At 47.9% G+C, this 17,141-nt stretch overlaps 2 protein-coding genes across 2 annotated transcripts; one reads left to right on the top strand and one right to left on the bottom strand.

Moving 5' to 3' along the window:
- Nucleotides 1-3,158: 3,158 nt before the first annotated feature.
- On the bottom strand, nucleotides 3,159-4,118 carry LOC129326378 (olfactory receptor 52K1-like). The gene has a single exon (XM_054974536.1). The coding sequence runs from the start codon at nucleotides 4,116-4,118 to the stop codon at nucleotides 3,159-3,161; it is 960 nt and encodes a 319-aa protein (XP_054830511.1).
- Nucleotides 4,119-11,128: 7,010 nt separating this feature from the next.
- On the top strand, nucleotides 11,129-14,833 carry LOC129326377 (olfactory receptor 52D1-like). The gene is made up of 2 exons (XM_054974535.1): nucleotides 11,129-11,238; nucleotides 13,885-14,833. Exons 1-2 carry the CDS (start codon nucleotides 11,129-11,131, stop codon nucleotides 14,831-14,833), a joined length of 1,059 nt encoding a protein of 352 aa, XP_054830510.1.
- The last annotated feature ends 2,308 nt before the right edge of the window (nucleotides 14,834-17,141 follow it).

The raw sequence follows: 17,141 nt of genomic DNA, 5'->3' as shown, positions 1-17,141 counted from the left end.
CCCGCTCCCTTGTCCTGTCGCTTAACTCAATAGCCAAGCTCCGCACACTACAATCTTTCCCAGAAAAGGAGGGACATGGATCACAAAAGTTCATAAAACACCACGTGTGTGAGGGTCAGGCTAAGTGAGATGCCAGGCAAGTGATCAATCACATGTCAAGCGATGCCCTTTTACCTGGGAATGGTAGTTTTTGAAGGCAGAGCCATGTGGGATCGCTGGGGGAGGGGAGGGATTCCTTCGCTGCCCTCCGCTGCCTCTGCTGGCTGCTCAGTCACGCGCACGCACGCACACAAACAGACTCTCTCTCACACACACACACACACACACACACATCATGATCTGGCTGCTGTTATTGCTGGGACAATGATGAAACTTTGCAATCGTTTTCTTTAGCAATCTCAATGGGGAAAGGAGTGACCAGGTCTTCCCCCCCCCTCCCATGCCATGGGTGGAATCTGCTGTTTAAATGTCCTGTATTTGTTTGTCCATTGTGAGCCACTTTGAGCCGGTGGAGAGGCAGCAGACACATTTTCTAAATAGACAGAATGGTTAGAAAGGCGAGACATCTATCTACAGAAGAAATGAATGAGATCCCAAACTTTGGGTCCGTTGTCCCTCCTGGAAGGTGCCACCTTTCATTTTGTCAGCGGCCTCGGTTGAGCTCCCAGTTGGCGCACTGGCTGTTGTGCTTCCCTGTCAGTCTCACAGGCTGTCCACCCGGATCTCCGAAGCCCGGCCCACCAGCTTAGAGGAGGCCTCTCTCTGCCAAGTATCTGACTGCCAATCACGTTTTATTTCAACCTTCCTCCAAGAAGCTTAGAATATTATTCTTCTTTCCTCTCTGTGAGGTAGGCCAAGCCTTGAGTAGATCTCTGTGTGTAAACTTTTAAAAAATAAATTTGGGAGTCAGTTTCCTCAATGGGGGCCCCATTAACATGATCTTTGGAGAGCACACAAATGGGGGGTGTAGGTTTAGGTCCTGAAAGCTGGCAGCTACTAGTTTGCAGGAGGGCATCCACAGAGTTTTGAACAGCACCATCCTTCCTCTGGCTAACTGAGAGGGGAGGAATAAGGCGCTCGGCATACTGCCTTTCTTGAAGAGACCCCTGGTGCAGGCATTTGAGTGGAGCTGTCTGTGGCGCTTAAGACAACATGAATCACTCTGTCACCCCACAAACACACACACACACCTCTCCTAGCATTTTAATAGAGCACTGTGTTGTGCTCAAGATAGCACGAATCACACACACACACACACAGATGCACACACACACAGATGCACACACACACACAGAGATGCACACACACACAGAGATGCACAGGGCTTTTCTCCATGGGTCCGTTCTGGCCCCTTACAGTTTCAATTTATCCCCTGAGTGCTGCATGCACAGACCGAATACATCAATTCAGTCTTCAAAATTGCTTCCTATACTCTCGAATTCAGCCAGGTGAAAGGCTGCAGCCACTACAGAATTTATTTACTCTAGATTTTCTGGGGATTTCCCCCCTGTGCATACACCTCCATTTTTTCATAGACTGAAGTTAAAAGGTGGCTTTTTTGAAGTGTAAGAATGTCCCTGCCTGTTGCCCTCGCCTTTATCCCCCTACATCTTGATGGGTTAAACACACAAATTCCCCCTCTTTCTTCACCCAACACTCTCAGCAGCACTCAACCTTAAAAAAAATAAAATGTCATCATTGTTTGCTATGTGTTGTGTGTGCATGCTCACCTCAGCAGTACGAATAAATCATCTTCTCACCAGCACAAACTATATAGGGAGACATTTTGTACACGAAGAGAGCTGTGGCTCACAAAAGATTGCGAGTCAAGCTTTTAGTCTTCAACTTTTCCTCCAAAACATCTCAGCCAATCAACACACAGAAATGTTGTTAAATTTGGAGTCCAAATGCCACCATCTAGTCACTGACGAACAGGAACAGGGTGAGGTAGAGTTTAACTACAACCCCTTGTAACATCCAAAAGTTACATGTTGAGAATAATGGACAGCCAGCTGGGAAAAAGTTTTAGAACACTGTTTTTATACTTATCACAGCAGCAAGAGTACTTTATGCACAAAAGTGGAAAACTACAACATTACCTACAATGGTGGAATGGTTGACAAAAGTTTTGGAGTTTCCATCAATGGCAAAACTTACTGCATTAATTAGAGAAAGGACATTAGTTAACTTCTTGATGGAATGGAAACCGTTAATAGACTTTTTGCATGAAATGGATAACAAGGATTTGATGACATCTGGATTTACGGATGAAGAAACATGAACAATAGAAAAAAGAGGGGTTTTGTGACTAACTTAAAATAAGTGGGACTCTAGAAATGATATATACTTGTTGCGGAGAAAATCGGAACTCAACTTGTAGTGTAATCGAGGTGGGTTTTTTATTTTCTTTTTTATTTTCCTCTTAATCTTATAAATATATGTATTATTGTGTTATGTTTCGAAATGTGTGTTTTTCTTGTTTTCTAGGTTTGTTGTTTACTGTCTTGTGGCGTGTAGTCTATAGTTTAATTAAAGAAAAATTTTATTCAAAAAACAAAAGTTACAACATGGTAATGCATGAACAAACCTCTCCCACACCCAACCCTATACTGACCAAACCGCTGACGTCCTCTTCCCTCAGAAGGTCCAAGACAGAAATGAGGCAGTTTTTTAAATGCAGAAATAAAAACCTGACACTGCTTTGGTTCAACTGCCTCACGTGTGGAATTAAAGAAGCCCAAATCAGATCGAATCTTGCAGGCCGAATACCGAGAAAAGGAAGGTTAGGGTCACAAATTCAAAGAAGCGGAAATTTTTTAAAGAGCAGGGCTCCCCTTTGGTCAAAACTTTGCACAGATTGAAACATCTCAGTTCCACACCCCCACCACAAAAAACCCCAACCCTACGAAAATTCATTTCATGCCCAGTGGCAACGAATTTTGGATTCGGTACAAGGAATTACTCAAGTGGAAAACAATCATATTTACAAAAAGGACTCTTCTGCACGTTGTGCAAAGATGACATGGACACAGCAAGAGGGGCTGACCAGGTATTTTCCTTTGCTGCCCAAACTCGGTGGCCCATACAGAGAGCCCTCCACGGAACAAGGCTAGTTATGAAGGCGCACGTGGGGAGCATTGGCCAGGCATTCTCTCCCTTCAGAAACTTTTCCGGTGGAAGAGGTGGAAGACTCTCTCTCTTATTTGCTTGGTTTTCACCCCATAAATTATGGGGTTCATCATGGGAGGGAAAAGAAGGTAGAAGTTGGTAAGCAAGATGTGAATGTGGGGGGCAACATGGTGACCAAACCGATGGATTATTGAGGAGAGAATCACGGGAGCATAGAAAATTAAAATGGCACACAGGTGTGAAATGCACGTTCCAAAGGCTTTGAGCTGCTCATCCTTCGAAGCCAGACTGAGCACAGCTCTTATAATCTTAGCATAGGACAGACCGATAAAAGTCAGGTCCAGAACCACAACCAAGAAAACCACAATGATCCCGTAGATGTTGTTGAACCGTGTGTTGGAACAGGCCAGCCTCACCAATGCCATGTGCTCGCAAAAGCAGTGGGCGATGACATGAGAGTGGCAGTAGGGCAAGCGTCTCAGCAGGAAGGGCAAAGGGGACATCAGGAAAACAGCCCGTGCCAAGGCCACCAGCCCGACCTTGACGATCAACGAACGTGTGAGGATGGTGGTGTACCTCAGAGGGTGGCAGATGGCAATATAACGGTCAAAGGCCATTGCCAAGAGCATGGCAGACTCCATGATGGAAAAAGTATGGAGGAAAAACATCTGGACGAGGCAGCCAGTCAAGCTGATCTCCCTGGCCCTGAACCAGAAGATGCTGAGTGTCTTGGGCATGGTGGTGAGGGACAGCACCAGGTCGATGGAGGCTAACATGCAGAGGAAGAAGAACATGGGCTTGTGGAGGGAGGCGTCTGTCTTGATCACGTAGAGGAGGAGGAGGTTGCCCAGAAGGGCGATGGTGAACACGGAGCAGAAAGGGATGGAGATCCAGAGGTGGAAGTTTTCCAGTCCAGGGATACCGGACAAGAAGAACACTGCAGGACCGGAGCTGGGAGCAGAGCCATTGTATCCGCGGGGAGCCTCCATTTCAAGATACGGAGAAAATGAACTTCCCTTTCAAAAGGACCATTATCTCTTGTAGGTTGCTGCTGTTGCAGTCAATAACTGTGCAGGGATGGAATCTACCTTCCCTTTAGCACCACAGAGGGGAAATCTGTTGGCAGAAAGCACAAATACTCTGAGCTTTGCTGGCTCACTCCAAATTCCACCCCGTTCAGCCCTCCATCCCCAGCCGTGGCCCAACAGGCACCTCTGGAAGCTCAGAGGAGAGCAGCAAGGCCCGTGCCATCTCCTGGGTTTTGAGAGGACTCTGCTCAGGAACATGGGGGTTCCCTCCAGCTCTCCCAGCTAATAGCATAGCTGTCAACAGACCTGTCCTCTACTAGGTGGGGGGGGGACCAGCCCAAAACACACAGAGAAAGTATTTTCTGGAATGCTGGACCAAATCTGGGAAACTAACTTGTAACGAGTCCCTCTCGCCAAAAACTGTATGTGCAGTTTGTTTTTCCTGAAGAGCATTCACCCATCAGAGGACAAGGAGAGAGAGACCTTAAGTTATTTATTCACACTGTTGGCAGGAAAAAGGAATGCATGCAATACGCATGAGTCAAGTTGCCAGGTCCCCTTATGCTCTGGACGGGTGGTGGGCGACCTGGCACTTACCTTCCTCCTGTCCTTGCATGTGTGCTTTGCATGTGCCCATGCAATAATGTAACTTCCAGGAAGTGACATCATTGCGTAGGCCACATGCCACCATGGAGTGCTCCACAAGGGGCTGAATCAGGCTCAATTTGGCCCAAATCAGGCCACTGCAGAGCACAGGAACACTCTGGGCCCTAGAGTGCTCCTGCACTCTGCAGCGGCCAAATTTGGGACAAATCATAGCCAAATCATGCCACTGCGGTGTGCGGGAACATGCCTCCAGGAAGCGCATCCCGGGAGGCACATTTCTCTGCTTTTCCCTCATTAGCTGTAAGGAGAGCAGGGGGGAGGGTGGGAGCAGGGGACCCCCTGCCCCCAGCGGTGGACTGGCAACCCTACACATGAGTGATCTCCCCGTCCCACCCCGTCACTACCCAGGAAATGGCATTCTTTCACTCCCTGCCCATCACGTCCTCATAAAGGGAGACCCCTCCCCCCCATCACCCGTTAAAATGTTTGTAAGGGAGATTTCAATCACAGGCTGCAGTTCAAAAGACATTTCCCTTAGATTAAGCACTATTGACTAAGATGGGACTTACATCTGAGTAGATCTGTGCATGAGCGCTTCCATAGTCCTTCAGGGCTCTCTCTTCTTCTGGGTTAAATGGCAAATCTGTACCTACTCTGCCCTTTCAATAATAATCGTGCCTGTCCCCACGAAAAGGGAAACTTTATGGGGAAAGCACGGGTCTGTTTGGGCTGATGAGACACGCGTGAAGGCTGACCTCCCCCAATTTCTCCAAGCAGCCCTTGTGACCCCCCCCAGAAAGGTGTTTGTGTGGCTGGGGGATTTTTCCCACGTCCCCTTATTGTGGCTCCCCTCCACCCCCTGGCAGCTTATTCTGGAACGGCCCCTGAATCTCAGCCTCACCTTTTCAGGGGGTCCCAGGGGTCCGCTAGGAGACGGTGCAGTGGCAAGTTCTGCCTCCACCGGCACAGTTCATAACATCGATCCCAATGCCTAACTCAGTAATCGTTTGCTCGGGTTTCATTGCTGCTATTTCTAGTGAACGGCTGCAAAGCAACAGAGCTAGCCAACTCCTCTACCCAAGACAATTTCAGATTGAGAAATTCCTGGAGATTTGAGGGTGTAGCCTGGGGAGCCAAGGGACCTCAGCAGGTTATAATGCCTTAGAGGCCACCCTCCAGTGCAGCCATTTTCTCCAGGGAAATGGGTTCCCATTGTCTGGAGATCAAGTGTAATTCTAGGAGAATTCTACCTGGAGGTTGGCATGCCTACCAAGGACAAGTGGGGAGCCAGTGATTCTGCATGAGATGGTGGCGCTGATCCAAGGCAGTGCAAGAGTGAGCACCGTGGCTCCCAAGAACTCACCGGCATCCTGCAGAAGAGATGTCCTCATATGTCTTCTCCACTGCCAAACATTCCCCTGCTTTATAGCCCCTTCTCTTCCCCAGCCACTACTGAATGAGTTCAGGATTTATAGCACTGCCACCTTCCCCCTCCTGCTCCCTCCCCACACACACAACTCCACCCTCTCTAAAGGACATGCCTTTCTCTCCAGTGATACCCTCCAATGCGTCCAGGGGACAGCTGGAATTAACTCCTTGAATGGTGTTTGAGAGCTAGGGCTGCACTCATGGCTAACAACCAAGCTCTGAAATGGGAAGAGCTGTGTTAGTTGGCTGTTGGAAACATGATTAAAGCAGAATACAGTACACAATAATAATCTTTATTTTATTCACATGTTTAGACCCTGCCTCTTCCCCATGCTACGGATCCTGCAAGTCAGGGGCCTGCAGGAGGAAATCAGAGTGCCCCTTTGAAATGGCAAAGGGGCACTCTCCTTGAGGAGAACCAGGTCCTCAGAGGTCTGTTGACCCTCTGTGGCTGCTCCCGCTCCCTATCAGCCCTGTGAGTGAGCAGTGCTTCTACTTGGAGTGCCCCTTAGCTGAGCGTGACGGCAATGCCACTAAATGCAAGATGCCAACTCCCAGAGCCATGGGACTCACCGACGTAATGCTGTGGCATGCAACTTGGCATCTGTCCTGCCCGTGCATGGCCCAGAGTTTACATTGGCACCTGGCATTGACTCAGGGGCAGAGGAAGTATTCAGCTGAGAACCAAAGGGTGCTGAAGGCAGCACTCCTCCTCCTCCTGTGGGATCTGAGATAGCAGGAGCATGATGCCTGGTGAGAGTCGCCTTCAGTGGCCACCATGGGTGTCTATAGGCGATGCCATCTTTTTTGCAGCCATAACTTCCACTGGTGGTGGTGGTGATGGGGTATGCCTGGCTCAGGCAGCTTAGCATGCCAACTACGATTCCACAATTTCACTGTTAAATAGGGAGAAATTTGTCATCAAACTGATAAGTAAATTAAACAGTATTTTGTATCATATTGATCCATGTATAAAATTGCTGAAGCCTCTCTGTATTGGGAAATATCACAAGTATATCATCAATATATTGTTTGTACATGATTATATCTGCAAAATAAGGATTGTGGATATCATTATAGATGATGGGACTCTTCCAGAGAACTCATAAATGAGTTGACACCACTTGGGGCATATGAAGTCCCCAATCAGCACCTCAAATCTGATAGTAAAATTGACTAGTAACCAAGCCCATTGTATAAACAACAAGCTCTAGAAAACCTGGTGCCCTGGCCACATGCTCAGCCCTCCATGCTGAGGCTCCTGCTGCCCCTGCCACCACTTGGGTCAGCTGCTGTCACCCTCAGGGTGGCCTGCACTGTCCCTGGCAGCTGAGGCCCTGGAGGCACTGGGGCAGCTCCATTGGCTTCTCCAGTGGTTGTTTGGGCCAGTGCACCTCCTCCTTACACCTGGGCTGGCTGCCAAGGCCCAGGAGGGCCTGGTGCATCTCCTCCCTGCACCCAGGCCAGCAGCCGAGGCCCAAGAGAGGACAGTGTGGCTTCACTGGGTGTTCCAGCAGCCACTCAGGCTGGCTCGTCTTCTCCCTGTGCCCAGGCCAGTGGCCAAGGTCCAAGAAGTGCTGGTGCGGCTCCACTGGCTGTTCTGGCAGTTGCTTGGGCCAACGCATCTCCTTCCAGCGTCCAAGCCAGTGGTCGAAGACCAGGAGAGGCTGGCATGCCTCCATTGGCTGCTCCAGCAGTGGCCCATGCTTGGGCATCTTTCCTCTGTGCCCCGGCTGAGTCCATGGGTGTGGCTTCTGTCTCTGGGCTCTCACAGCCAGGTAAATCCGTTGCCAATTATTCACCTTTTATCCCTGCGAGTGTGCCTGCGTGGGGATAAAAAGTGAGTCATCAGCAACACGGTTTGCCTTTTATATTTTAGGATTAGGCTAAATTTTCTCTCCCTCTCCTTGCAAGTACTTAGTCTGACCAGGGCCAAAGATGTGAGCTGAAGGGCTAGAGCCAAAGGGCTCGGGGCTCTTGGATCTTTGTCTGGGGCTTCCAGCCTGAGGCTTGAGCGTTGCAAGCCAACAGCAGCCTGGACAATGTTGCTGTTCCCTTTGATTGTCTTATTTGTTTAAACGATTTTTAATATGGAATTTATGGAATTTCTTGTCAGATTCTTTGGAGAGAAAAGCAGCTTAGAAATGTTCCAATAAAATAAAAGAATAAATATGTTCCAGTCTGAGACTCTCTAGAGAACAATTCTGTGTTACGCAATGTGGACGCAAAAAATGAAGTCGTTATTCAAAGTTCTGTTTCTCAGAAAATAAAAAGTACCCTGGAATTGCTCAGTGCTGTGAATCTGTAATAGGTTCCAATATCAGGGACCGCTGAAACTTTCTCTGACCAATCGCTGTGGTTCTTTCAGTCAACTTTCTGTAATGTATGACGTGCACTTTTGAAAAGGGGCAAACTTTAAGTACTCGTAATGGCCTTGTTCCAAAACATCAGCTTTGTGGAGAAATGGTTTGTATATGGTTAGAATAGTGACTGGGTTCACCTCCAGTGCTACGGAGGGTCTTCTTGTTCTCTTTGTAACTCAAGTATTTAAAGAACTTTATGAAGTGGTTTGAAAGTTGCTTATGGCAGCCAAACTACTTATAGATGTGTGTCTTTTAAAGAGTGGATTGCTAACTAATGAAGACAGGAGAAATGACTAAACTGACAGCATATGCCCAACAGAGAAATGGAAGAAAATGTTTTTATATTGTTGCTTGGATCCAGGGGAAAGGCAGGTATATGAATATTTTAAATGAATGAATGAACTTCAAAGGGAGAATCTAATGGAAAATTCCTAAATTAGCATTCATTGAGAAATTCAGTACTATCATGCCACAGGCTGCTAGCTGGAACTCGACAATTTTCATGCACTGTTAAGGATGCCGCTTACCCAGGAGAAACAGGCTTGCCCTAACTCTGGCAAGTGGAGGGGGAAGTGGGGGGTGGGAACAGTGTTCCACAATATCATGATGTCATTTCCAGCCACCTCACCAAATTGCAGGGCGCTCTAGGATTCACCTGAAACTCTATGGTTTCATCATATAGTTTTTCAAGTTTCATATCATATAGTTTCAAGTGACTCATAGAAGACCCCTCATTGCTGTGATGTCACTTCTGTTTATGTGTTTGGTGTAGTAGTTAAGAGCAGCTCCTCTAAATAGAAATAATGAGGACCAATATTCAGTTCATAAGGAATGTGACAGAACTGGCCTAACCACAAGTCAAAGTAAGGCCCAATTTAAACAAGCAACGTGGCATGTGGCTCTCCCACCATGTCATTATACACCGTGGAGTCTCTTTGCCCAGGGGTGTCTGTTTGAAATGCACACAAGTTCCTTCACAGTTTCTGTGTCTGAACCCTCCCTTGCCTTGGCAGTCACTGGAGGAATTCTTCTCTCCTCTCAGCCTAGCTGAGCCCATCTCAGTTCTGGAGGAGGATGTGACAGGTGCCGCTGTTTACTCTGGCACCATCGCCCTTGGTGAGTGGAAAATCAACTTCAGACCAATACGGCTTCACTTGCATTAAGGAAAGAAAAGTGATGCCTTTTAAAAAGCATTTCATCTCTCAGAGCAGGATCTGTGGTTTGTCAACGTGTACTAAACTGGATTAAGGGAGGATTAACTGTTCAATGTCAGCACAGACAGGATATAAAACAGGAGTCCGGAGGCAAAAGCTGCTGTAATATGCCCTGATCCTGCTCACGGGGAGGGAGGGCTATAAATCAAATAAATAATAAACAATAATAATAACAACAACAACAACATTTAATGTATATACCACCCTTCAGGACAACTTAACACCCACTCAGAGCAGTTTACAAAGTATGTCATTATTATCCCCACAACAAAACACCCTGTGAGGTGGATGAGCCTGAGAGAGCTCCGAGAGAGCTGTGACTAGCCCAAGGCCACCCAGCTGGCTTCAAGTGGAGGATGAGGAATCAAACCCGGCCCTCCAGATTAGAGTCCTGCACTCTTATCCACGACACCAAACTGGCTCTCACTTCAGAGCTCAATATTCATCGGATGCACATAGCGTATATCCAATAGGTCAGTGCATGTTTATACACAACAGAAAGACAGGGTGGAGGGATGAAGAGAAGCCCAGTTTAAATCAAGGTCCAAGCAGGAATCAGTTCCCTTCGAGAGCGTGTGGGTCACTTGCAGCTGTTGCTAGACAAGCGCAGTAGGACTAACATAGAAGCTGCTGCAGGGTGAAATGGGATAAATAGATGCAAAGATACACAAGGAAGTGACAGAGATATGGCTGAACAAATTAACATCCGTAAGAGATATGTTGTGTTAAGATATTAGCAGCTAGACGGAGAAGAGTTGCCAGCAGAAACTCGCTAGAACGGCATCTTGCGACATCATAATATAACCCACAGCAAGATTCCATCATTACATTTGAAAACTGATGGTGCACTCATCCGAAAACAAAAGATCCGTCGTTCTTTAAAATCCTCTCCTTTTATTGGAATATAAACATAAAAGCCTTGAATTAAATTGGGAAAGACTGGTTGGTGAGGAGATCCCAGAAAAACACAGATATAAGTATTTACAGCCGGTCCAGCAGGATTCCTTTCATGGAAAACCCCCGTGAAATGTGGCATTTCAGTGCCAAAAAGTGCCCGTGTCTTGTAGTGGCTTTGGACAACTGGTTCATATCTGTACTTGGGGAAACTTGGGAGTTGGGTCACAGCTGTTCCTTCTCCATTGCAGAACCATTAAACATGAATGTTATCAAACCCACAACTATGTTTTTCTTTTACAAAAATAGTCTGATTTATTGTTTAATGCCATCATTAAAATAATTTAAAACCAGGAATTAAAAGGAATACAAAAAATTAAAACTATAGTTAAAAGACTGGGGAAGGAGGAGGGATCATTGATGAGATGGTAAGTGAAACAAAACATTCTTCACCCACTGGTAGAAGATGGCAACAGAAGGGGACGGGCAAACCTCTCCGGGGAGCGAGTTGCAAAGTCTTGGTGCCACCACTGAGAAGGCCCTGTGCCTGGGTTGCTACCCGCCAAGCCTTGGAAGGTGGGTGCATCTGAAACAGGTCCTCCGGAAATGACCCCAGTGGCCGGAGACCATTTTGCATTGGTCATATTCTACAGAGTGCAACATTCTTCCCTTGCACAGTTTGAATGCCGTGCAGGTGTCTCCAGGGACTCGCGTTTATATTCTGCATCTCCCGCTGGTGCAAAGCATCAGGGGCCTCCCTCAGAGTCCTTGGCATTGTCCTTTCCGGATATATCACGAATGCAGACGGATTGGAGCTGTGTGTGTCTGTGTGTGTCTGTGTGAGCTGTGTGAGTTCTGCATCTCAGCAGTTTCCAGGCTGTGGGTCACAATTGCCTTGCCGGACCTGATGCCTCATCTCTGGCTGACCAAGGAACTCAGCCAGATCACAAGTATGCTTAAATTCCAGTTAACTATTAAGAGCAGCGTCTGTTCCCTGCATGTGCTGGAGAAAGGCTGGCGGTGGCTCTGGAGCCAGAGAAAATGAGAAAGATCCTAGAAAGATCTGCCTGCAATTTCTCTATTGCAGAGTGGATCAAGATGGGTAGCCGTGTTAGTCTGTCTGTAGCAGTAGAATAGAGCAAGAGTCCCATAGTACTTATAACAAAATTTGTGGCAGGGTATGAGCTTTCGTGAGTCACAGCTCACTTCTTCAGATACAGCTAGAATGTGAGTCCATCCGTCTTTATATCTTGGAGAGTGGCGTGATTACAGAAGCCGAATGATAATAACCGGTGAATGACAACGGCAGGTGTGATTGAATAGGGTGGGGTATGCAGAGGGGTAGTGGGTGTGGAGCAATCAGCATTGGTAATGAGACAGGAAGCCTAAGTCTCGATTCAGTCCAGGTGGATGCATTGCCTCGAGCTTCGTTATCAGTTGCAATTCAGCCGTCTATTGCAGGAGTGTGGAACTGCTTGCACTCAGGGTCTTTGGGGGCAGGACAGAGCCACATGGAGGACTCAGGCTGCAAGCCCAGGAGATAAGCAAGCTAGGAAAATGCATGCCAAGTTTAGAAAATCACAGGGAGAAAAGTTTAAGCATCCTTTTTTTGACATTTGTCTCAAGGATGACTGTTACAAACATGGCCATAGTGGAATCCATGCAAGTCTCTTTGCTGTTCCTCTCACTGAATGTCGAACTCCTATGAGACTGCCTTGCTAGACTGTAGATGGAAATAATCAAACAGAAATAACCTCTCTCCTAGCCAGCCTTCCAAAGCAGTAACTGCAGTCTTCCAGTTCACATGAGGTCTGAGAAGCAGCAGAGGAGCCGTCGCACTGAGGCTGAAGGGCTGGTGGCCAATCCATGTAAAGCAAGTAACAAGCACAATGTAAGTAACAAATGCAAAGCAAGTAACATCAATGTGTGTTGTGATGATGCCATCAAATCATTGGCAATTCATGGCAACCCCTGCTGGAGTTTTCAAGGCAAGAGACAAACAGAGGTGGTTTGCCATTCCCTGCCTCTGCATAACACAACCTTGGATTTCTCTGGTTGTCTCCCATCCATGTAATAACCAGGGGCCAGCCCTGCTAAGCTTCTGAGGTCTGACAAAATCAGGTTAACAAGGGCCATCCAGATCAGGGCGAAACAGTGAAACAGAATTTTTGAAACTGCCGGACCCTTGAGGGAAAGGTGGAAGAGAGGCTGTTTTTTGTGTAGTTCGATCCTTATTTTGTCCAACAACTCTCATTTTCTAATGCCTAGCTTTCTCGGTGCCTTTCTTCTTAGCTCCTTTGCTTCATGGCACCTCCCTCTTCAGATTCAGCATCCACCATGAATGGCGACAATCTTTCCCAGAATTCCACACCTCTCACATCAGGTTCTTTGGGACGAAGGCCATGATAGAGCGCGTGACTAAGGGACCATATCAGCCCTGTAGGCTGGAAAAACCTTCATGTTCAGAGACCGTTACCTCTTGCCATAAGATACTGGGCATAGGCAACAGCACGGGATCTAAGTTGAGCCTCCATGTGCAGAGGCAGTAACTTGCTGAATACCTCTGCTGGGGCAAAGAGGCCTCTGTGTGGAACAGGACGCTGGCCCTTGTTCCTTCAGGGCAATTCTTCTACCCTTAAATGTAGGCATTATGTGTGAGCCTAAAATTTCAGGATGGCCTGAAACAAGATAGCTTGTTCCACAGGTGGCCTGTATCTTTGCTAATTGTTCAGCTCCAGTGACGGCACAGTCTGCCCCGTGTTTGACATCTTCTTGTTTTTCTACAGGTGTTGTGCTCCAGTGGACATGACAGACGCGGCTGCTACTTCTGGCCTCCAGCTGGCCAACTGTCCCATTACAAAAATCCCTTAAGACACAAAATTATGTCTCTCGTAGAGCAGCAGAGAAGAGCTTGAGAATGAAGTCCTTGGGGGAAATGAGAATTTGTAGCACCACAAAGCCTGCCGGGTTCAGCAGCCCTGGCCTGAGAAGACAGCTGCAGCCGCGAGAAAATTCAGAAGCAATTAGAATATGAACTTGAGACTCGGGGCCTTGTAAACTTGCAAGTATTGTGGTAAATTTGGAGTTCATACCCGGCAAATGGGAAACTGCTGGCAGAGAGAGTTCAACTTCATGTGACCACCAGAGCCCCTTTGGGAAAGCAAGAAAGAGGCCCTTGGTCATCCGTTGGGCTATTAGCTTTGCTGCGCTTCATCATGCCAGACGCTTCGAACATCAGCAACCAGCTTGCTTCCTCCTCCTTCTTTCTTCTGGGGCTTCTGGGCTGGAGAACGAGCAGGTCTGGATCTCCATCCCCTTCGGCATCATCTACCTCCTGGCTCTCTTGGGCAACGCCACCCTGCTGTGGGTCATCTGGACCGAATCCAGCCTGCACAAGCCCATGTACCTCTTCCTTTCCATGCTGGCTTTGACAGACATGGCCGTGCCCACTTGCATCCTCCCCAAGATGCTCAGCATCTTCTGGATGGGTGCCCAAGAAATCACCTTTGCCGCCTGCCTGGTGCAGATGTTCATGGTCCACGCACTTTGTGCGGTCGAGTCCGGGACGCTCACTGCCATGGCTTACGACCGATACGTGGCCATCTGCTCCCCGCTCAGCTACACTTCGCTGCTGACTGCCAACACTGTAGCTAAGTTGGGGGCTGCCATCGCTGTCCGGGCCTTGATCATTGTCTTGCCTTTCCCTTTCCTAGTGAAGAGGCTGCAGTTTTGTCACTCCCACCTCATCTCCCACTCCTACTGTGAACACATGGCCGTGGTGAAATTGGCGTGCGGGGATACCACACCCAACAACCTCTACGGGCTGGTTCTCTCCCTTGTCATCGTTGGGTTTGACTTGGGCTTCATCTTCGTCTCCTACGGGCTGATTCTGCACGCTGTATTCCAGTTGCCCTCCGTGGAAGCCCGGCACAAAGCTCTGGGCACCTGCGGGGCCCACGTGGGCGTCATTGTGATTCTCTACACACCTGGCCTTTTTTCCTTCCTCTCCCACCGCTTTGGCCACAACGTCCCCCACCATGTTCACATCTTCCTTGCCAACATCTATCTGGTGGTCCCAGCCATGCTCAACCCCATTGTCTATGGTGCCAAAACCAAGGAGATCCGTGATCGAGTGCTAATCGCCTTGCACCTGGGGAAGAGTATCTCCTAGGAAGAAACTGCCAGGAGAGAGCCCTGCTCTGTAGGAAAACAGGGCTTGGAAGTCCTACAGAAAGAGAAACGGTTGGCTGACCAAGTCTCTGGACTGGCTTGGCAAGGAATAATTTCAAGCTAAACTCTACTTCCGAGGGCCCAACAACCTGCTTTCATGCTAGATGCCTGTTCTGTGGTATCTTGAGAACCAAAAAGATTTGCTTGTGAGGTTGTCCCTTTCCATTCAGGAGTGACTGACAACCAGCCTACACAGATCTGAAAGTTGAGTAGAAAAGTTCTTTATTTTAATTATTCATTTCAAACATTTATTAGCTGCTTTTCTACCTTACAGGAATTTAAGGTGACTTATAGTATAAACAAAATAACAATCATAAAATGAATAAAAACAAAGTTTTAAAAAACAGTTTAGGAATGCTAGTGACATAGAGACAAAGTTAATTAAAAGCAGTCCTAAATAAAAACATCTTCCGCTTCAGCCAGGCGCACCTCCCTGGGGGCTGCCGTTCCATCATCGTGGGAGTGCCACCAGGTCAGCTTCTCTAGCTGATGGGACGGGTAGGAGGGCCTCTGCCTGTGATCATAATTCTTGGGCAGGAATGTATCGGAGGAGACGGTCCTTCAGGTACCCCATCCCAAGCCACGTAGGGCTTGAAAGGCCAAAAGCAACTCCTGAAATTGTGCTCAGGAGCAGATTGGTAGATGGCATAATTGGCCAAGCATCTGTGTAAAAATTTACTTTGTTTTGTGAATGTTGGGTTTCCACTTTTTCCATGCTCAGAGGTTAAGTTCAAATTGCCTTTAAAAGTTTTCTGGCCAAAAGAGCTATGTCAAGAAACGGGCCTCGCTTAGTCCGTTTTCTTAGCTTTATCATATCTTTGGTTCAGGCTTTGGGGCCTGTTAGTTTACAGACGGCTCATATCTGGGAAATTGCGGTCCCTTTGACTTTGCAGTTCCCAGATTATAGACATGGATGGGATGAAATGGAGGCACAAGTGTGGGTGAGATCAGGGGATCCAAGAGCTTTGAGGCCAAGTGCCAAGAGGGAGTTTTGCACTCATGTTCCATCTCATTCCCACCAGGAACCCTAAATGTGGCTGAGAGCAGGACCACAAGTGACGCCTGACACAGGTTGGACACTTGCCAGCTTCCCTCAAGTTTTGATGGGAAATGTAGGCAGCTTGGCGGAATGTTGGACAAGTGACAGCTGAAAAGTCCGTTGGACAGCCGTCGGAGAGCCAAGCGGCAAGACCAGGACGCCAACATTTCCCATCAAAACTTGAGGGAAGCTGACTAGTGTCCAACCTGTGTCAGGCGTCACTTGTGGTCCCGCTCTGAGTTGCTTTGATTGCGTCTAAGTCCCAGCTACAGAGGAACGTGGTCACAAGGCCTCGCCAATACCCATTGATTTGTCAAGCAGGCAATAAAGCAAGGGTCCATTCCAGTCTCTCCTCTGGAATCCTGCTCCTACATGCCACTCTTGTGCGGTAGACCTGGCTGCCAAATAGGAGTCGGACCAGGACTTTCGTATCTGGATTTTGGACTTTTAAGTGCTATTTGGATTCTGTGCTTCTAGTAGACACAGTAAAATCTGTGCCAGAGGACCAAAGTCTATATAGTATTTTAGGGTAGCTGTTTCGTTTTCTTATTTTCTTTCCTGTCTTGCATATGTCTGTATTTGTAACTTTTTGTACATTTCTTTAATAAACTTAATTATACTTCTGTGGTGCCATCTGGGGTTTGGAGCTTCAGTCTCAATCCAGTGTCTTCTTGGCCTAATTTGGCTACAGCTACCAAGTAATTGTTTTGTGGGACTCAGCCTGCAAGTGTCCTACCCTGCAGGGCTGACTTCTTGATGAATGCCTGGTAGGGCTGGAGACTTATCTCCTGGTCTCACAGCCAAGAGTTAATGGCTCCTGTTATCCTGAGAGGTATTCAGTGTTCTGCTCTTGACCTCCAATCCCAGTCTCCTTGTGGGACAAGGGGTCACTAGTTCTCCCCCCCTTCTCAGTCCCTTCTATATTTCAAGCTGCAAAGTTGGGTGGGTGGCTGGCTGGCTGTAAAGCTATTAGTATAATGAATGAAACCCAAGATACCAAAAGACAGGCTGGCCTGTGCTTGCAGGTACAGTGGCCAAAAGGTTTTCACTTTTCTCACTAGGTTTGCCATTCCCCTGGGAGGCCCCCAGCCTCTGCTCCCCCCCCCACTTCCCACCACCTCTCACCTGGCTGGCGGCAGTGGTGGGGGGAGGGGAAGAAAGGTGTGGGAATGTGGTGCTGGTAGCGAGGAATACGCCCATGCATGCCCCC

This window comes from Eublepharis macularius, chromosome 3, assembly GCF_028583425.1.
Source record: "Eublepharis macularius isolate TG4126 chromosome 3, MPM_Emac_v1.0, whole genome shotgun sequence".
NCBI classification, from domain to species: domain Eukaryota; kingdom Metazoa; phylum Chordata; class Lepidosauria; order Squamata; family Eublepharidae; genus Eublepharis; species Eublepharis macularius.
Note: the sequence above shows the minus strand (reverse complement) of the source record. Positions and strands in the feature narration are given on the sequence as shown.

Bases quoted from the DNA above. Each gene is read 5' to 3' on its own strand.
- LOC129326378 (XM_054974536.1), bottom strand. From the start codon at position 4,118: ATGGAGGCTCCCCGCGGATACAATGGCTCTGCTCCCAGCTCCGGTCCT.
- LOC129326377 (XM_054974535.1), top strand. From the start codon at position 11,129: ATGGCAACAGAAGGGGACGGGCAAACCTCTCCGGGGAGCGAGTTGCAA. The intron at 11,239-13,884 runs GTGGGTGCATCT...TCATCATGCCAG, and splicing joins TACCCGCCAAGCCTTGGAAG to ACGCTTCGAACATCAGCAAC.